The following is a 22,280-nucleotide window of genomic DNA, read 5'->3' as shown; positions in this document are numbered from 1 at the left end:
TGTTAAATGAATAGAATAGTAGGAAAAAAAATGCTTGAGAGGAAAAATCTTTGGGAGAACAGATTGTAGGAAAAATAATCAATTTGGTGAAGGTATAATTTGTGTAACACAGCTATAGAGAAGAAGATAGGTTTAGGGCAAGTGAGTATTAGTAAAAACTATATTCAGACTAAGAACTTTTGAGATGAAAAGATAATTAGCAAAAGAATACCTTAGTACAAAAGGTTTCTAGGGGAACACAGCATTATAACAAAGAATGAGGAGTGACAAACATTAGTCATATTCCGCAAGGAAGTGTTTTGTACACCTCAAACTCTGTGGGCCCAATTTACGAAAGTAATCTGAGACAAAATCCTAACTTTACGACTTTCAATATTCACAAAAGGCATTTAGTAGTAGTAAAGTAAGGATTCCTAACTTTACTACTCCTAAACTGAGACAAAATCCTAACTTTATGACTTTCTGTATAAACAAAAGGCATTTAGGCGTAGTAAATTTGGGTTTCCTAACTTTACTACTCCTAAATGCCTTTTGTGAATACCGAACGTAGCTGCACAAGAAGAGAGCTAAGACAGAGTGCAATTGGCAATGCACTGAGGCTGGCTTTCTCAGACATTATACTAAAGAATGAGGTTAGAGCATTTTGATTCGTTCTGGCAGAGGGGTACTCACATTATGCTCTCGCTAAATTAGGGATATTAGAGATAGATAGGAGTAACATTAGGAACAAATAACATCCTTGAATTGTTTGTGTTTTCCACCATTCTAATAGTGCTTATAACAATGAAGTTTCTCATCTGTCTAATAATGGAACTTCAAGTTTTACTTACAAAGTTGACATCTTTTGAATAAACATTTGAAAATGCATTTTTGTTTATTTTCTTTGTAAAACTTTAGGCATGCAAAAGTGACAGACGAAAGGGCTAGATCTGTTTCCATGAATTCCTAGGGAATAAGAGTGGTCATGTATGAGGTTACCAACAGCATTTATAGTTCTGGAGATTTAGGAGTTTAGATGCAGTACTGTGAGCTAGCCGAACCCACATTTACTGATGATAGAAGACTTAGTCTATGTATTATTACGTTTTATTGCTCTAATACACAGTCCTACTAAATCTGTAGGAACAGTTGACATCCGACCTTATGCAGCAGGGGTAGATCAAGGCCCTGGTCTCCATGTACATTTACCACATACCCTCATCATGCCTCCAACCTTACAGTGTATGGCATTAGTCCATGCACAGAGGGGATGGGACGCACGGCTTGGCATTAGGGAAGGCCTGTTCCCATCAATTCTGACTGTTCAACTACGGGTGCCATGCCACGCAAATGAATGTAGTCAAATAAAACATGTTTTTTGGAATAGGTGGACTATTAAACAGCATTTCACTCTTATTAATACAGTGCAAGCAAAGCTATGTTTTTTGGTCTCAAAGATTCCCTTCTAAAATCACTTGACAGGAGACAAAAACCTGAGGCCTTGCATATAAAGTTTAATTATTGTGATTCTTTCCCCTTACCTATGGAGATGTTTATATCTCTGCAATAACTGCAGTGCATGGACAAATATCATGGTATGTACCCTAGATGCAGATGTGCAAAGACGAATATGGTATTTATTACTAATATTGTTGGAAGAACATCATGACCCACTGAAGACTTCACCTCTCATGAGTCATGTCCCCTCTCGACACTAAAAAACTGGCAATACATAGCACACTACACTCAGTGCATCAGATAGATAAGGAGAAAGATATATAGCTATATATATATATAGAGAGAGAGATAGATGGATGGATGGATGGATGGATGGATGGATGGATGGATGGATGGATGGATGGATGGATGGATGGATGGATGGATGGATGGATGGATGGATGGATGGATGGATAGATAGATAGAAAAACATGGGGCTTTCTCTAGACCAGACCTAAAGAAATCACCTTAAAATCGAAGCCTATCTACTTTTTCATCATTTAACTATAATACAGTTCTCTGAGACCCATCACACTTGCACAGGAAAGGACAGGTGCTGATTCTGACTGGAAATGCTGAGCAAAATCCAGTCAGCATGGCCATGGTGAGAAACAATTTGTCTGACATTAATCAAGCAACACTTTGGTTCCACAAAATTAATATCTCACCTGAGCAGATGACTCCGGCGTCCTCTTGATGGACACAGTTGTGTCTCATCCACCCAAAGTGATTGCACTCTGACAGGGAGGACTCTGAGCCCCTGCAGCTGACATCATCTAGAAGAATGCTTCCATTGCCCTGACCAAAGTAGGCAAAGCCAGGAGCGGAAACTGCCCAGCCACAGCCGAGCTCTCTGCACACAACCTCTGCATTGCTTAGGTCCCATAAGTCATCACACACGGTCCCCCAGGACGAATTGTAGTAGAGCTCAACGCGGCCCGCACATCTGCTGCCACCATTCTGGAGTCGGATAGGGAAACGCACTGGAGAAAAAAGCACAGTGAACTCAAGGTTATCATGTTGACTGTCCAAAATCACCTCTAGAATACCAAAGATACCAAAGAGAAACTACAGTTTATAATTAAAAGATATTCTTCACATCTAAAGATCCCTTAAACAGGAGTAGTATTATACCAAATCCCAACCACTAATTTTGAAACCAATTGTGGGTAAAAGAGCATGTTGCTAAAGCTACAAAATGCTGCAGAGCCTTAAAAATATAGACCTTAATTGCCCTACGAGCCCACCACTTTTGTCACTTGAATAAAAACAGTTTAACCCTACTTCACTTTAGGAGCTCAAAAAATGAAACTATTACTTATCTGTAACAGTTCTCTACCCTGGGTAACTTCTAAAAACAAAGGCTATGTAGAATGTGGCAGAGAACCAAGCAAACAACCCTGAAACATTATTTTTCCATTCCAGTTATTACGATAAAACTTCACTGGACAAACGTTTTTTAAAATGTAAGACATATTTATCCTAAGGAGCACATACAATAACCCTGTAACCTGTCACCTTCATAGCTTTATTTTATATTTGTGTTGTGATATATATACAGTGTGGACAAAGCCACATGGGATTTACATCAAACAAGGAAATGTTGCAAATTTGATGAAAGAGGAGCATTATCCTTCATTCTTTAGATGGAGTTTAAACAAGTGTGTGTGTAGGGCCTTTAAGAACGAAATTCTGAATGAGTCAGTTCTTCTGGGAAGAGAGTTTAGTTTCAGTGAGCTTTGCTAGGAAATGGCTGCTTGGGACTTTTAAATTTTTTCGACACAAGAATTTTCAGCAAGAGGTTGGACCTGCCTCTAGCATTTCTTTGACCTCTGGTAGTGGGCAGTATGTCTCTAAAGCATGTGGAATGTCTGACCTGAAGCACTTTCTCTATGAGTCCTGCCATTTTGAAACTTATTCTGCTCTTGAGCGGAAACCTGTGGAAGTCTCTCAGAAATTGAATAGGTATTCATGTTGTATCCTGCTCAACATATTATATAGCAGCTTCCTCACTAGGGGATGAGCTAATACCCACCCTATACTCATCCATCACAGGCGTCACCAGTCAGGTGACCCTGCTAGTAAAAGGGGCTGGGCACACATGCCCTGGTACAGTCATGCACCATGTAACCAACGACCATGTTGTTCTTTATCTCAGCATTTGGGCCTAACAGAACCCCTACTTGCCACCCAGGCCAGGGCAATCCCTGTCGACATCTGCTGCCCTCCTAATCTTGGAGCAACCAACTTTCAACCTGTTTGGAGGGAGAAGAGCAGCACAGGCAACGCAGACCAGCAGGAGGGACCAAGCGCGACATCCTCAAGTCCCCACAACATCTATATGTCATAAGCAGCAACTTTAAAGAGTGCAGGCACCAGTACATCGTGGGGTAAAGGCTTAGATCCCTCCTGAACACAGAGTGCTGCTTCACAGGTGCACAACACCCATTGGGCAGAGAGAGCTTTAGCTTACCCCGTCAGGGTCCATGGGCCCGGGCAGGAGTGACGTCCGCTATGCCAAACACCTTCAGAGTAGTCCTCTAATCCTTACATGGACATCTACAAACTTCATAAACATCTGTTTATGTTTTTTATTCGGGTTAACTCATTTCAGCTTGAAGTTAAGGAGCAGTGTATTAACTGAGTGAAGGACAGGTGTTTATTCACAGCAGGGACAAACCACCACATGACAAATAAACGGCGTACCCTGTAACATTCCCACAAAAACAAAAGACAGAATAAGGTTCCATCAAATGGCAATTAAAATACAGAGAGGGTGATTTGACAGAAAGATGTTGCCTCCCAATGGATAAATATTTGCTTTTGGTATGGCCCCTTGAACATATGTTTGAATAGTGATTTTATTTGCTTTGACCTGTGGGACCCATCATAATGTGCAGCACTATTAAAAAAAATAACTGAACAAAAGAAATATTGGATTCTTACATCTTTTAAAAATGTGGCCTGTCAATCATTCAATTTTACACATGTGATAAGCATATTTAGGCAAGAGGGCATATGTGCACTTTTTGAGCTCCATGCAGCCATCTATGTGTAACTGCAGAGGTTTTGAATTTAAGCAGGGTTATCTAATCAATTCATTATCTCATCAATTTCAGAAGCCTGTCAGAAGACAAATGCTTCAGAGCACATTCTTTGATCTGTTTTTCTATTCTACATTTCCTTCTTTCTTTTTTCTTTGTTTCTATTTTCTTTCTCATGCTTTTCTTTTGTTTCTTTCTTTCTTGCTTTTCCTGTCTGTTTCTTCCTCTCCTTTCTTGGTTTGTTTGTTTCTTTCATTCTCTCCTTCAGGCTCTTTTATTTCTCTCCTGTATTCTTTTTTTAGCTTTCTTTGCTCCAGTCGCACTTTCTCTTTTTTTGTTGGAACCTTTTTTCTTTGCCTGTCTTTCATCCCTTCTTTCCTTTCCTTCTCAACTTTGTTTCTTCACTTTAGATTCTTGCTTCTTTCAATACTAATTTCCTTTTTTATTGCGTTCTACCCTTCCTTCCTTATTTCCTTTCATTATCTTTATCATTCCTTCCTCTCCTTGAATCCGTGCTCTCTATCCATCCTTCCTTTCATTATTTAATATTTCCATCCTCACTCTCAATATGTCCTTCCTCTCCTTTCCTTCTTCCCACCTTTCCTTTCATCTTTCCTTTCTTTCTTCTGCTATGCTTTATTCCTGTTGTTTTCTTTCTGTACTTTTGTCCTTTCTCACGTCTGCCCTCCTCTTTTTCTCCTTTCATTATCCTTTATTTCTTTCCTCTTCTGCTCCTTTCTTTATCTTTTTTGTCCTTCTCCCTTCATTCTCTCAGTCATCTGCCCATCTCCTTTTATCTTGAAAAGTACAAAACTTCATAAATGTATCATTCATTAATTTGTCTTTCATCATTGGGTCATAGGATTTTCCATGGGCATGAGGTTGGAGGCAGATTTATGTAGAAATGTTGTCTTGTAAAACACTATGAAGTCTTTGTGCACCTTTCAGAACCCACAGAGGCCTACTAAACATTTGCCTATGAAACCTATACCGTTCTTGCCACCAGTAATTCTTAATCTTGAGTCGGACAGCCCCCGGCCATCTGACGTCTCGGTGGGCGTGTGCGCCGGATGGCCGGGGGCCGTCCCATCAGGGCACACAACAAATTCTGTGGTGGAATTTGCGCCGGGGCGAAGCGGTTAAGAACAGAGGAAGAAAACTATATTTTGGGATCCCAGAGGAAACTTTCTATATACAGATCTTGTAGCACTGGCACTCTGTGACAATTGCCCCAGGACTGTGCCCTAAAAGGGCAGTGGTTAAGTTTCTTGTCCTGTCCTTTATGTCCTTTATGTACCCATGTCTAATTCGTAGTTGCTTAAAATTCTTTTCTTTGATCAGATGTAGCTCTGACTATAAAAAAGGTTGAAAACATCTTTTCTAGGCTATCCCTCATTTGGTTCCAGGACCTCTGCTAAAGGTATATTTATGCTCCAAAACAGGCCTTGAAGGTGCCGTCATGCGATGTACAGGTGATGTCCTAACATACACCTGCCTCATGAGCCCAAATTTCTGCTGTATTGTGGTGCCAGGCATCTTCAAAATGTATGCCTGCAGCACCTGCTATTGCATGAAAGTGGGTAGGAACGCACTGCCTGCATGTAACAGCACCATTACTCCATAGCGTCTTGCTACTTTCCCTGATAAAAGGCTCATTTTGAGCCACACCCAAGCTGATGAGCTTTGGAACGCCTGCATGCTAAGTCAGATTATACCTGAGAAAATTGGCAGCATATCCAGCAACCTGTAAATATTCTCTACTTATGAGGGAGGAATCCCGAAACACTGGCGTCTAGAGATGTGATTTCGAAAAACGGCATCAGCTGAAAAATAATATGAACTTTGTGTGAAACACTGCACTCCTACCTACTTTCACAGCACCTGCCATTCCACCTGTGGCAGTTAATTTTTCAGTGCCTACTTCGGGGTGCTAGGGCAGCACTTGGGGGTGCTAGGGCAGCACTGTAGAAGATTGTGCACCATCTTTTGTGCGGCACCTGTGCCACCATAATTGCCAATAAGAAATTTCAATCATCCTGATTTCACTGTCTTTCTGCTGTAGTCTGTTTCAGGTGCTTCTGTAATTGTGACTTGGACACCAATGAGTCTTTGAGATCACCATGATGGGGTGGCCCGATGCGGCTCCTTGTGCAGATTGTAGAGCATGCTTCTTCTTGATGATCAACAATAAATGAAGGGGGTGTGGTCTGCATGCCGAAGAAGATGTCGGGGACCGACTGCTCACATTTTTTTCACATCGCCCTCTACATTACGGTACAATGGCCAGTGAAATGTTAGCTACTGATAAACCTTCTTCCTCTGGTACTAAACCAAAGCAAGTGAAAAATGGCCCTTCCCCTCAACTATTATGTCATTGCATAATCCTGTTCTTGACTCTGTTCTTGATGAGGTAAGGGGTTTAAAACCCTTCATCACTGCTACTAAAACAACAAATTCAGGATAGATGGATTACTATGGAGGCGAAACGGTTTGACATGGAGCAACGCATAAGTATTCTGCATGATGCTACTACCAAGATTCACTTTCTGGAACAAGAAATACAGTGGCTCATATTGCATACTGAAGATCTTTAAAATCGAAACTGACATAACAACCTTTGTCTATATGGCCTACCAGAAACATTGGCTGGCCCGGACCTTCTTATCTTCTCAAAAACACTTCTGCCCAAGCTTTTGTCCCTCAGCATGATCCACTATTGAACATGCACATCATCTTGGTCGCTTTCAACCTCCTTCTACCGGACCCAGAGGAATTATAATGTTATTGTTGGAATTTACAGACCTGATGCATGTGTTGAAGGCAGCAAAAGTAAAACGTCCTTTTATTTGGTCTGGTCACAATATTTATATCTCTCAAGATCTCTCAAATGCTACTAATGTCAGAAGGAAATAATGTATTGCTCTTTGACCACAAATGAGACAATTACACATTTGTGATGGCATTTTGCATCCCTTTTTAATGGAAATCACTTATGAGGACACTACACGCTCCTTTGAAGTTCCAGTCGAATTAACATCTTTTCTCCAATGTATTTCACAGAATTCTATGGATGCCTCTGCCCACACTTCTGAATAATTCTAACTCTAGTTATTCCCACATTTCTTCTGCTTTCTTCTATAAAACTCTATAATGATTCTACATGGCTGTTTTCTCTTTTATATCTTAGTCTCTCTCTCCTTCTGCCTCTGTTCTTGCTCTTGGTGCTGTTGCGTCCCATGCACATCTCTTCTACTGATCATTTTAGATCTGGATTTCTTTTCTTGGTATATTTCTTTACCTTACTATCACTCTTTTATCCCTTTCTATAAGTTGTTTTTTGCTCTATTTTTCACATTGTTTGGTATCATTGTGTTTCCTGCAGTGTCTACACAGCATGTCACCAGTATTCCTGTATCTTTCATCCCACTCCCCAATAACGTTGTCTTGTGGAATGTTTGTGGTTTGAGACATCCTGTCAAAAGGCAAAGAGTACTTACTCACTTGACCAGATTGAATTCACATGTTAATCATATATTCTCCTGTGATTAATTGTAAAAGTGGTGTTGCTATTCTTTTTCATAAATCGCTGCATGCACAAATTGTATCGACTCAAAATGATAATGATGGAACGATGGGTATTGGCTAAGGTTGTCATTCATAACAGACAAATTTCTTTATTTATATTTAAATCGGACCCAGATTTCTAGAAAAACAACAAGATGATATTAGCTTCTATCGACAACCCTAACATTATTGTTGTAGGAGACTTTAATCAATGGTTAGATCGCTTTACTGATAGACAGTCTAAATGTAATCCTGACAGATCCCATAAACTAGTTCAATTTGTTATTGTCACTCGTCAATTATTTCATGTTTGGAAAGCTTGTAACCCCAATGTTCACCATACGCGTTCTAAAACATACTATATTTTGGTTAATAAACCTGCAATTCCCTCTATCCAATCCTCAGAGATTAGCTCTATTTTGTTTTCTGACCATGCCCCTGTTTTTTATTCCTTTGACTGATCTCTGGATAATTCTAAAACTGATCATTGGAAATGTAAGAAGTTTCTCCTCTCCGATAATAATTTCCTGACAGAGGCTACGTCCTTTGTTAGCAAGTTTTTTTAAATTGATCAAACTTCAGACACATCTATTCCTAATACATGAATGCCTTTAAGGCTTCCTTTCGTGCCACCACCATAGCCTACTCAGCAAAGAGGAAACAATTCAAAACATTAGATCATACTTATTTTTCCTCTACATTCTCTTCTGTCCTACACAAGCTAATTAAAGTCAAATCTGCTATTAGAAAAACTTGCCATCGTTGACTCCTGTACTATCTCCTTAAAGTTAAATCTAAATATCATGAAGGTCAAAACAAAGAGGGTAAGATGTTAGCTAATTTCTTAAAAATAAATCTGAGTGTAAAAACATTGCCCACATTGTGAATGAACATAGCAATACATTTTCATCTTAAAATGGTAACATCTTTACCACTTTTCAAGAATATTACCACTTACTAAACTCTGATTATACCAACCCCTCAGAGCACAATATGCACACTTTGTTAGTGGCCTCCGTTATCCTACTTCTATGCCTGATAGATTTGATCAGTTAGAAGCTGAAATAACTCTCTGAGAAATACCAGATGCCTTCAGATCATTACAAAAAGCCATGGCTCTTGGTCCAGATGGTCTTATTATTGAATTTTTCTTCTCTTCCTCTTCCGCCCTTAAACTGCTTGAACTTTTTAATTATTTTCTTGCAGATTCTAAGGCCACTGATTCTTTTCTAGAAGCTTTGATTGTCTTTAATCCCAAAACAGATAAAAATCACAGACTCTGTAAAAATTATCATCCTATTTCAATTATTAATTAAAATTGCAAAATGTTTGCCAAAATCCTAGCATTCAGCCTTGAGTCTATTGTTCCTTTGCTGATCAAAGCTGATTAATCTGGTTTCTCTGATGGTATGGTTTTGGCCCTAATTTAATTTCATTTATAAAATTGTTATACTCTGCTCCCCGTGAAAGTATTTTCGTCAATAATCATTTGTCCCATTATTTTCAGTTACAATGAGGTACACAACAAAGTTGACCTCTTTCCCCATTGCCATTTGTTTGCTGTTTACAACCTTTTCTTGAACGTATTTGCTGTCATATACTCATTGCAGGTTTTGAGCATAATTCCACTGAAAAAAAATTATCATCTTATGCTGATGATATTTTAGTTTTTATATCCAGTTCCCATTCTACTTTCCCTCCTTTTCTACACAAAATGCATATATACTTTTGTATCACTGGATATAAATTGAACTTTTCTAAAACTGAAATATTACCACTACATTTTCCATGTCATCAATATATGTTTGATAACACTAATTTTATTTGGTGCCCTACCAAAATAAAATATCGTGGAATTTGGTTCTCTTCACCGTTTTGAACACAATTAGTTGTACTTTTAATGCTTCAACACCGACACTAAAGAAATTATTTTCATCATTGTTTCCTCTTCACTAATCATGGTGGGGTAGGTTGGACACAATTAAGATGATTATTATACCACATTTCCTGTACATACTATCTATGTTACCTTTTAAGATCCCTATTTCTTATTTCTCTCAACTCATTTCACTTTGCACCAAATTTTTGTAAAATAATAAACATTCCTGCATTGCTTTGGCTAAACCTAAACATTCCAAGAGTGCATTTGGTATCCATTTTCCTGATTATAAGTTATATCATTCTGCATTTTAATTAGACATTTTTTTGTCTTAACTCATGAATTTTGTTATACTCCAATACTACTATGGATTGTGCTTGAACGCCCTTTATTGAAGGGTTTATCATTTGAAGATGTAATTTAGATGTCTAATTATACCTTTTATATCAAATAATTGTATACTAGAATAGTCACAACAATTGTTACATACTGTATTTATTACCAATTTTGATGCTTCCTCTATTTGGTATAACACATTTATCACAATTCTGCATAAATGTTTCTATTATAACCACTAGAAAGACAAGGGTATTATGTTTATTTATCAGCTTGTCCAAGATAATTCTGTTATTCACTTTTCCCAATTGCAAACAAAATACAGTTTAGCAAGTTCGTTTTTCTATGAGAGTCTTTTAATATTGTATTCTTTTCAGACTTATTTAACAGCCAATAATTTTCCTCCTGAAATTCTATCACTTACTAACCATACACCGTTACATAACATCTCTTATGACTCTATGCACAAGGCTGCTTATTTATATAATACTAGCTGTACCCGGCCACACGTTGCTGTGTCTCAGTCTGGTTAAATGGAAAATAAAGAAGAGAGGAAGCGCACGTTTCTGATATGTTTAATTTCACAATGCTTGTGGGTATACAATATTTTTTGTTGTTCCATTGTCTGCAGATATCGAGATTGTCTGGTTTGCCGACTCTAGAACACGCAACATTTAATTGTCCATGTGAGAAGCAATCCGTGTCTAGATGTAAACCGCATAATTGTAAAGATTAGCCCTGAGCTTTGTTGACGGTGATTGCAAATCGAATTTGGAATTACATTCGCTTAAATTGAAATGGCATATCCATTGGAATCATAGGAATGCGAGGAATGAGGACATCTTCACCTTTGAAAGGTCCTGTGAAAATTGTTGCTTCAACGATGTTGCTCATTAATTTTTTACTGCAAGCAGCGTGCCGTTGCCAAGCTTCGGCTGGTTGATATTTTGTAACATGATAATTGGCACTCCGATTTTTAATTGCAGTACGTGTGGTGGCATCCCTGGCAGATCAAGTAAATTAAAAAAAATTGTTGTATAATTAACCGCTTCATCTGGTTCCATAACAGTGTCGACGGACATGTATGTGACTGCCTCACTTTGAATGTTAGACTGAATAATATTGTTAAGTTTGTACACATCTAGCTCTTACACTCAGCCATTCGCGATTCTTATAATTGGTTTCAATATTGGGAAATACTTTTTCAACCAATTCTTCTTTTGACGTGACTAAATTGCAGAAGATATGAGGCAATGAAATTCGTCCTGAGGGCAGATCAACCGGCACCTTTCCGTTCCGGCGCAGATCAACCAGCACCTTTCCGTTCCGGCACCTTTCACCTGTCACAGGTGTGACATCTATATATAAAAACATGCGCGTATTCGAATGCAACGTTGTGTCAAGATTTCAAAGCAATCGGTGAAGTACTTTCTGAGATTTGAAATTTTGAACAAACGAACAGTTAGATTTTTATTTATATAGATGTTATTATCGCCTATTCCTGAAAGATACAAAACAGCTATTGAGGTCCCATGAGAAACTGATTTATCCATCTCACTTCCCACTCCTGCTTGGGATGAATTTTGGTTTAAAATATTTAAAACTTCCAAAGTCGCTCTTATTAGGCCGCCCTTTTTTAAAAATTTATAACAGAGATCTCATTGCCTTTGAATGTATCTCTGAGTTCTCTCCCACCTCCTCTCCATTAAGTTGCGTCTGTTCTTCCTTCACAGGGACCTTTTTTCACCTATTCTACTATTATTCCAATGTATTGAAATTTTGGGAATCTATCTAGTCAAAGTGTCTAAACAAATGGTAATGTAATATTCCAAATCAATGCAAAATGTTTTTCTTGGAACTGCCTCACCAGACTTTGACAGTGTTTTTCCTAAGACTATGTTATTTGATCTTTTTATTGCTCTTGCAGTTAAGGGGAATCTTTCCTGTTGGAAAGACACCTCTAAATTATCTATTTTAACATGGTGGAATTTTATTTCTGCTGAGCACAGAATAGCTTCTGTTTCTATACTCTCGCTGGCTCAGGAAATAAGTCTGATCTACTCTGGTTACCTTCCACTACGCAGATTTTTCTCACTCACCGATATCTTAGATACCATCTTTTTTTCCTCTCTTTTTCTTTCTGCTCTTATCTTTTCATAATACAAAACATAATTGTTATATATGTATCGACATATATATTTTTTGTCCTCTGAAGCATTTCACTATTTTGTATTCTAATTGTTATTATTTACTATTGATGTTGTATTGCTTTGTTGCTAATTTTCAAGTCTAATACTTCAATAAAAATATTTTTATTAAACGTTAAATGAAGCCCTTTGTGACTAATATATGTCTTATTAACCAACTGATATAAACAAAAAAGAAAAGGATCAACAACACCAAACCTTGAGGAACCTCAAATGCAATGGGCACACTCACTCATGTTCTCCCGGTTTTATTCTTTTACCAGGGTAAAGTTCTTTTAAAGTAGTACCACACACATAATAATGTTAATTTAGTGATAATAATGGTAGTATAGGCTTATTCATTGGTTTAAATTTGTAATTTAGAGTGGCTAATGTAATTGCATAAATTCAGCGGAACTTAATTCCTGCTGCAACCCAGCAGACACCAGTGTGTAGCAACTCAGTCTTTTTCTTACACTATGATTAGTCTGATCTATCCAAATCTTCTTTTTTTCATTGTTACTGGTTTAGACCCATATATTCAGTAAAATGTGGGAGCATATTATCAAGAACTGCGTTAAAATTATCGCCGGTTTAGCAACAGAAAACTGATGCTAAAGCGGCGATGATAGGCTTGGTGATATGCCCTGGAGAATTCCAATAGAAGCCCATGTTCACACCAGAACTTGGACTTCTATTGCAATTCTCTAGGGCATATTATCAAGCCAATTTTTGTTGTTTTAGCTGCATTTTTCTGCTGCTAAACCGGCGATAATTTTTAATGCCGTTCTTGATAATATGCCCCGTCATTTTGATAGATGTATCATTCTTTCTGGAAGTACTTTTCTACACTACTACTGAGCATTCCCCCCAGGAAGTCTTAATTCATGATTGATTTGTCTCATATAAGAACTCACCTACATATACATTTTTTACAGTGTTTAAGTTGAGGCAAACACTTTTCTTGGACAATCTTCAAATATTGTAGCAAAGGTTATTATTGGTTAATATTCTTCCGTGACTAGTATTCTGGAATCATTTTGATAGATGTATCATTCTTTCTGGAAGTACTTTTCTATACTACTACTGAGCATTCCCCCCAGGAAGTCTTAATTCATGATTGATTTGTCTCATATAAGAACTCACCTACATATACATTTTTTACAGTGTTTAAGTTGTGCCAATCACTTTTGTTGGACAATCTTCAAATATTGTAACAAAGGTTAATATTGTTTAATATTCTTCTGTGACTAGTATTCGGGAATCATTTTGATAGATGTATCATTCTTTCTGTGATTTGTGTGTTATTAGTACCAGAACCTATCCAAATATGTTGTTCAAATTACAGGCTGTAGAAGTGACCAAACAAATGAAAACTATGGCTATTTGATGGGAGAATCAATTAAGGGTTGGCATGTAGTACTATAGATTACAGCTTCAACAACAGTTGGTATAGAGCATGGCCCTAAAGCATCCTCCCCCTGTTAGCAAGAGAGTTGTCTCCTGTACTAAGATTGCATCCTGCAAAACAATGTAAAAGAGAAAGGTATTCTCTCCTGCAGAATGCTGTATGAGCAAAACAATACTTAAAAGATAGTGCCTATACAGCCATCTCACAAGAATGCACTCTGCAAAAGGAGAAGGACAGAACACCAATAAGGGCATGCTTTAATAACTTTTATAAGCTAGCTACCAGCCTTCATTTGCTCTGTAAGAAATTGGGTCTTATTTGGGGGGAAAACATTTATCAAGCAACAACCACAATCCTTGTCAGGGTAAACCTCAAAAGTCCCTAAATTAACCTGTGCTTAACCCTCTGGTAGCTTTGCACAAATTCAGTCTCATTTAACTTATAGGCACCGAGTAAAGTATGTATGCAGCATACAAAAAAGTTAATAAAGTGAAAACACAACACAAGTTAAATCCTACAACGATTTGGAAATATAGAGAAAAATAATTAAATCCAATTAGTGTAACTGGAGTTAAAAACGCTAAACCATTTTAGTGAAAAACACTGCCTTAAAAGATCAAAACGCTTACTGTAGGTATCTGGTCCCACAAGACTGGAGCAAAGTCAAAAGTTCAGGCTGACCTCAACGGAGCACAAGTTGGATACAAGAGGTGGATTGGGATCGGTGTTGGCTTCCCTTTTCACAGAAAAAATCAGTACAAGGTAGAGTTCAGCGGGGCAAGGCAGCAAGCTGTGGCAGAGGTGGAGTTGTCATGTCCCAGGAATGGCGGAAGAAGTTCAAGACATCGACAATGGCAGGAAAATATTCAGAGCAGAAGAAGCTAAATTTCCTGGCCTAGGAGGCTGTTGTCATCAATGGGGAGTCCATTGCTGTTGTGCTGGTAAAAAGTTTTACCTTCGGACTTAGACATCTTTTTGGAAGTCAAAAACTTTGAGCGGGATGAGGCAATAGCTGATTAGGTGTCCGCAAGACCGGATACCAACACTTGGTGTTCCAGCCGAACAAGATTTGGTGCTGCGGAGAAGAACGTGGCAGGAACTACTGTTGAGTGAGGCTGACCGCCGAAGCACCTGGGGCGGGGCGGCTGGCATGTATGTCCCAGTCCTTTGTTGGTATTTCTGGCTCTTTTCAGTGAAACGTTTTCCAAACCCTAAGTTTAGTGTTAGGTAGTATCAGCACTCCTAAAGCCAAGGACTCACTCTAGCACAGACAAGGTGCAGGGTTCAAGGTCTCTGGTGCTAGGGGCATATTACCAAGCAATAGCGATAATTATCGCTATTGCTTGGTTAGAGACAAACATTTACCGCTGAGCTGCGGCGATTTTTACCGCAAATAAACCTTGGTATTACCAAGGTTTATCGCAAATGCGATGAAAATGGCCGCAATGCATGAATATCGCTGAAAAGTCAGCGATATTCATGCATTACCGAGCTAATGCTCTTAGCCATGTTATCCACCTCCCATTGGATAACATGGCTAAGAACTGCTCAGGGCAGGTGTTAGCTTTTGGAGATATTCACGCTTAGCGCGAATATCTCCAAAAGTTGGTAATAGGAGAAAGCGATGTTAGTGACTGTTTTCAGTCGCTAACATCTTGGCACGCCCACTTTGCATATCATTAGTGATAAATATCACTGACATGCAAAGTGGGGCTCAGGATGGTCACTATCTCCTACTAGCTGTCGCTAACTGGTGTTAGCGACAGCTAGGTAATAGGGAGATAATTTTATCTCCGCTTTCTTGGCTTTTAAAGCCAAAAAAGCGGAGATAAACCCCCTTGGTAATATGCCCCCTAGTTCTGATCCTGTAACTCCCATAGGAGGTTAGCCACCTAGCCTTTGCAGTCACTCAGGTAGTCTGGAGTTCAAGCAACAAGGCAAGGTTCTTGCAGCAGGATAGTCCTCTGGGGAGCAAGGCATACATCAAGCAGCAAGACAGTCCTCCGGGGAACAAAGCAGCATGGCAGTCATCTGGGGATCAAGATAGTCCCTCCAAAGTCTTCCTCAGGTCCAGGAGAGCATAGAAGAAATGTTCTGAGGGTCCAGTATTTATAGATAGTTCCAGCCTTTGAAGTGGACATATATTCTAGGCTAGTCCTATATCTGGTGAGGAAAGTTCCTTCGTTCCCCTGTCAAGGTTCCAAGAAGTCAGGGTGACAAAAGGGGAATTCCAGGTTCCTTTGTGTGTGTGTTGGAGGCAGCCTATTGAATTGTATATGGGGGAAGGAACATCTCCACCCAAGCCACCATGGCAAGATGGCCTGCCAACATCTAGTCAACTTTTATTTAATTGTAAGGAGGAATACACAAAGTCTAAAAGATAACTATTCACAGTCATATGACCCAGTAGGTAAAACACCTTCACTCTGCCATTTTCACTCTGCATACATTCACTCCTCATACCATTACAACGCAAGTACCATTACTCCGCAATACTTTCAAAACGCATACCATTACATTTTATATGCTTTTACCACGCATGCTTTTACAACGAAATTCGTTGTAAAAGCATGAATGGTAAAAGTATATGTTTTTGATATTTGAGTTTAAGGTAAGTATATGGTTTTAGTTTGGGGCTGTTGGGGTACATGTTTTAGGGGTTCAGGGGCATTTTAAGGGTTGGTTTGGTTTATGCGGTGCACAGTGTATTTTTAGTGTATGTTATTTTTAGATTATAGGGTTGGTTTTGGGGGTGCTTGGGTATTTTTAGGGTTAAGGGGGGTACGTTTAAGTTTTGGGGTGTAGGGGGTTTTATTAGGGTTCATGGTGGGTTTTGGGTTATGGGATTCAGGGGTATGTTTAGGGTTTAGGGATAGGTTTGGGTTTTGGGGTACAGGGGTATTTTAGGGTTCAGGGCTAGGTTTGGGTTTTGGGGTACAGGGGTAATTTAGGGTTTATGGGTAGGTTTGGGTTTTTGGGTATAGGGGTATTTTTAGGGTTCAGGGATAGGTTTGGGTTTTTGGGTACAGGGGTATTTTTAGGGTTCAGGGCTAGGTTTGGGTTTTGGGGTACAGGGGTAATTTAGGGTTTATGGGTAGGTTTGGGTTTTTGGGTATAGGGGTATTTTTAGGGTTCAGGGATAGGTTTGGGTTTTTGGGTACAGGGGTATTTTTAGGGTTCAGGGATAGGTTTGGGTTTTTGGGTACATGGGTATTTTTAGGGTTCAGGGCTAGGTTTGGGTTTTGGGGTACAGGGGTAATTTAGGGTTTATGGGTAGGTTTGGGTTTTTGGGTATAGGGGTATTTTTAGGGTTCAGGGATAGGTTTGGGTTTTTGGGTACAGGGGTATTTTTAGGGTTTAGGGATAGGTTTGGGTTTGGGGGTACAGGGGTAATTTAGGGTTTATGGGTAGGTTTGGGTTTTGGGGTACAGGGGTATTTTTAGGGTGCAGGCTAGTTTTGGGTTTTGGGGTACAGGGGTATTTTTAGGGTTCAGGGCTAGATTTGGGTTTTGGGGTACAGGGGTAATTTAGGGTTTATGGGTAGGTTTGGGTTCAGGGCACAGGGGTATTTTTAGGGTTCAGGGCTAGGTTTGGGGGTACAGGGGTATTTTTAGGGCTCAGGGCTTGGTTTGGGTTTTGGGGTACAGGAGTATTTTTATGGTTCAGGGCTAGGTTTGGGTTTTGGGGTACAGGGGTATTTTTAGGGGTCAGGGGTAGGTTTGGGTTTTGGGGTACAGGGGTAGTTTTAGGGTTCAGGGCTAGGTTTGAGTTTTGGGGTACAGGGGTATTTTTAGGGTTCAGGTCTAGGTTTTGGGGTACAAGGGTATTTCTAGGGCAAGGATGGGTTAGTGTTTAAGGGTGCTGGGGTATTTTAAGAAGTAAGGGAGGGTTAGGATTTTGGGGTGCTGGGGTATTTTAAGGGAGCAGGGTCGAATTCGTTTTTAGGGTGAAAAAGAGTAATTTTAAAAATATTATATATATGTATTTAAAAAATATTTGTAAAAAAATATAAATGTAAAATATACATATATATTTATATACATATGCATTATTAGGTATATATATATATATTGATGGCTGGGAGCACTAACACCGAATAAACCACCTTGCACAAAACTTGGGTCCGTGTCCGTGTTTTCAGGACGAGCTGAGCCTGCCTTGCAGCCGGATTATCCTTGGAATATATATATATATATATATATATATATATATATATATATATATATGTATGTGGTAAGTACATTTACTAAGTTTACCCCGCATATAACTTCACCACACATGCCTTTGCGTTGTAAAGGCATGCGTGGTAAAGTTATATGTGCAGTAAAAGTTTGAGGAGTGATAGTATTGCGGGGTAATGGCTCCGCGTTGTAAAAAATGCGGAGTCATGATATGCGGAATTTTGGATTGCGGGATTTCGTCATATATTCGACCCAGTGCCCTGCTAGGGGGCAGCAAATGGTTAGGACAAAAAGTTAACTTTCTAAAAGTAGCTTTTTCACAAATGTGACATCAAATCTGACTTTACCATTAAAGAAGATTTTAAATTAAAATTAATGTGAGTCCAAGACATGTTTTAAATGGCTGTAGTGGGTGGCTCAATGAGTGCTACAGGCCGAATAGTAGTATTTAATTTTGGGGGTGGGTGGAATGCTCTATGCCACCGGCAGAATATTTCCCACCCACGTTACTCAAACATGGAGTTCAGCCAAATTCTGCCAATCACTGCGTGGCGGGATTATTCTCCCACAAGGCCTTCGAGTATATGAGCTCGCGAGCGAGATTAAGATTTGGGGACCCCAGCACACTTTTTTAACACTGGCGGTCGCCGACATTTTATGGCCAGCCGAGGTCAGGGAACTGCTGCCTGAGTAGATTTGATGTCACTCAAGTAGATTTTTTACTCAAACAGCAGCAAAATTAACTTGAATGGCTGGGCGCTCTTGCATTACGCATGGTGCCGTTTGCGCTGCTATTTAGCGGCGCTCGTTATACTGCCAGTAAATTGCAGCATGATCAGTGATTGTTGCATATTTTCCACCGATTGGCGGAACTCTGAGGAATCCCAGTGAGTGTTTTTTTGTCCCTGATGAATTTCTCGGAGCTCCGTCCAACCCTATTTAATTTGCAGACCCTGGGTATATGTAGTACAATATAGTAGGAATTTATAATAAGTACATTAAATGTGGCAAACAGGTGTAGGCCACCTTTGCCATGTTTTAGGGAGAGAGCTCAAGCACTTAAGCACTGCTTAGCAGTGGTAAAGTGCACAGAGTCCTAATGCCAACAAACACAATTTAGAAAAACAGGAGGGGTGAAGGCAAAAGGTTTTGAGGTGACCCTGCAGAGAGTGCCAAGTCAAACATGCTCAACCCTTGCAGCTTCTTGGCTCTTTAGAAAAAAAAAGAGACTTGTGGCCAAAAGACTGTATATAAAACATTTAAACTACACTTGTTGTTTATCCTTTCCTCTCGATATGTTAGACAGGTCGGATTCTACCCCTTTATCTTCAGAGTTTGAAGGTAACAACTCAGTGCTAATACCCCCTTTTCCATCACTCAATCAGGAAACTACCGGAGCTCAAAGCAGTTAAGTGCAGACATCAATCAGATTCTGAGGCCTGACAAAAAGGAGTAGAACATTTTACAATATAATTTGCATTCTGATCAGTGGAGAGGTATGTACTCCTGTTGCTTGGTTGCTGAATGTTTACTTAGCTGGTATTCACTACAAATATATGGATTATGTATGTAGTGCAACCTGATTGGAAGACTGTGCAATGGCATGCTAGGGACTGAAGTGTCCCCAAAGTTGGCAGGATATTAATGATCATTTTTTTCATGCAGTCTAAGCCTTATCTTTTAGAAACACACATGTTGGCTGGCTAAAAGTTATGTCAATACTTCATGCAGAGCCTTCAGCAGAATCATTCATGGGCATCTTTGAATGCTTAACATTTTAAAGAAAGAGACTCCTGTATTGTGCACTATGATTATTTCATATATTTTTAAAAAAAGTAAATTCGCAGTTAAAGCTCTAGTCTAAGGGGTTTGTTGGGATCACACAGGCAGCGTGCAGTTTTAAAAGTTCTGGACCTGATAAAGGTACCTATACTGGACAACTTATGCGAATGGTAGACCCAATCCCTTGACTTGTGTATTTTTCCCAAAATTAATGGGCTTCCAGTGATGTAGTGAGTTGGAACATGAGCATGCTTTTTTCTTTATCAAATACAATTAATTAAGGCCTATGCTCATTTCAGATGAGACCTTTGGAACCACGGCATGCATTAAGTAAAATTTAAACACCAGAGAAGTTCTGCTTCGGGAAACTTATTTTACAGAATTCTCTTCCGTTTGGCTGGCAGTGGAGTATGATATTCAAGAATTGGAAGGTTACTGGTCACCTTTATACTACTAACAGATCTAAACAAGAATTTACAGCTCATCACAGACCTGACTTCGCTCATATTCTCGGGCTACAGAATCCAAAAAAGGGAACAAGGTGGGAATGATGTTGTTGTTCCTGAAGATATATTAATGCAGGTTTTGCTGCTCTGAACTCACAATTGAAATCACAGACCTCACCATTTGGTTTCACTTGCTTGTGAGAAACCAAAACATGGACATCTTTCAAGCACATTTCTATAATGGAAACTCTAATGCTAACACCAAATGTCCTACCTGGGGCAGACGTACTTCCAGAAACATTGGATTTTGCTGGGAAATAAAAGTAAAGAACAATCCGTAAGTGCTCAAGATGGATCATGCATGCTACACAGCAGTGAATGATTTGTAACTGTTACCTGTTGTTGATGCTGGGATGGCATCTGCAAGAAGAGAAAAGGCAGAATTAGCACACAAGGTGACTGAACCATAGAGGCTCGAGATAAATCGGGTCATGTGGTTTGAACTTTTCACCTCTAGGGGCACAGTTCCATTCTTGCGTCTGTTAGTAAATACTCTGTGTAAATCAATATGGTTAGTGATATCAGCCTGCTTTGGAGGCCCACCATTATGGACGGCGGGGCTCCCCTGCATCGCAATTTTGCAAAGCATGATCAGGGACTTAATACGTGCTACATGCGTACCCACCTGACAGGCTGAGCCAAGCTTTGCTGGGCTGAAGATTTCAGAGACATGAGGGCGTGACCTCATCAGTAATTCATTTTGTAGCAGATAATTTATGTTCAACTATGTTTACATTTACCAGAGCTAATGTAGGCCTGCATTTTTAAAAGGCTACTGTTTTTTGCCATCTTGCTTTGTGACATATGAACATTTTATTTCTGGGTGAAGCTGGAGTTCTAACTAATAAATATGATGATCTGTTTTCTTTCTTTCCTGTGTGAAGAAATGTTTTCTTTTCTTTGTGATAATCAAGGTTTCTTTTGATGAACAGCTAATTCAGAAAACACCTGCAGGGTACAAACTTGCTGCTGTACCTCATCTAGATACAGATAATTTCAGTTTGAAGGAAGCAGAAAGAGGGTTGTATTGTAGAAGGTCCTGAGATCCTAACAAGCATAAGATTGGCGCATGAGAACACTGTATAGGTGTATCAAAAGTTAGAGTTGTGTATTTTCAGCTAGTGCAAAGAAGATTGGACTAACTGTATGAATTGGACTGATTTTTAATGCATCTTGGAAGAGGGACGAGTAGTAGATCTCAAACTCTACTGTTAATCATCACTGTGCATACTAGGGAATTTGCTGCAGGCCCTACATTCAACCGGTAGTTGGCAGGTTACCCCCACAACATACTGCCTTTAGATATGTGAAGTAGGTATTGGCTGCAGAGTCTGACCTATGGAATAACACAGTACCCTGTTCCCATATAGCCATTACCATTTTAATGGAGGTTGTCCAGTCAGACTCTGTTCCCAAATGGCCGTTGGCCAGGCACTGCGCCACAACTTCAAAGACATCTGACACTTGTTGTGAATGACCTTGAGCCATGCAAAGAGGGTTTGGGCCACAGAGCCTGGCCTCTGTCCAGCTCCCACACTGTCCTTGGAATTTTGTTGTGCACAGGGGGTGGGCTATGGAGCCATTGAGCTAGCAAGGCCTACAATCCAAGCAACGTGGGTGTGCAACTTGTCGCTGCATAAAATCTTCAGCCTTGTGCAGCTTGTTGGGTTGCAGGACCTAGTCTACAGCTTGTCCATGCCCACAACCCACAAATTACCATTTTTTACATTTTTGGGTACTTTTGTATGCTTCTTACTGATGAACTTTAAAAAAAATGCTTTATTTTTTATTAAACTTTGGTTAAAAATCGTTCTGACATTTTTTATATGGACCTTTATTGCCAAGGAGATCCCTTTTTTGTTTATCTCTTCCAAACAGATGATTTTATTACACCAGTAACAGAACATGGAAAAAA

At 39.4% G+C, this 22,280-nt stretch overlaps 2 protein-coding genes across 2 annotated transcripts in view; both read right to left on the bottom strand.

Moving 5' to 3' along the window:
* Positions 1-20,538, bottom strand: part of LOC147712230 (scavenger receptor cysteine-rich domain-containing protein DMBT1-like) — an 83,477-nt gene extending 62,939 nt beyond the window's left edge. The window contains exons 1-2 of the mRNA XM_086919271.1: positions 20,484-20,538; positions 2,145-2,459 (exon numbers count right to left, since the gene is read on the bottom strand). Of these exons, the coding sequence (XP_086775397.1) occupies positions 2,145-2,459; positions 20,484-20,538 (370 nt within the window). The remainder of the gene's footprint in view (positions 1-2,144; positions 2,460-20,483) is intronic.
* Positions 1-21,853, bottom strand: part of LOC147712229 (scavenger receptor cysteine-rich domain-containing protein DMBT1-like) — a 1,653,398-nt gene extending 1,631,545 nt beyond the window's left edge. The window contains exons 1-3 of the mRNA XM_086919604.1: positions 21,721-21,853; positions 20,702-20,725; positions 20,580-20,615 (exon numbers count right to left, since the gene is read on the bottom strand). Of these exons, the coding sequence (XP_086775730.1) occupies positions 20,580-20,615; positions 20,702-20,725; positions 21,721-21,853 (193 nt within the window). The remainder of the gene's footprint in view (positions 1-20,579; positions 20,616-20,701; positions 20,726-21,720) is intronic.
* Between the last annotated feature and the right edge of the window lie 427 nt (positions 21,854-22,280).

This window comes from Lissotriton vulgaris, chromosome 5 (assembly GCF_964263255.1).
Source record: "Lissotriton vulgaris chromosome 5, aLisVul1.2, whole genome shotgun sequence".
NCBI classification, from domain to species: Eukaryota; Metazoa; Chordata; class Amphibia; order Caudata; family Salamandridae; genus Lissotriton; species Lissotriton vulgaris.
Note: the sequence above shows the minus strand (reverse complement) of the source record. Positions and strands in the feature narration are given on the sequence as shown.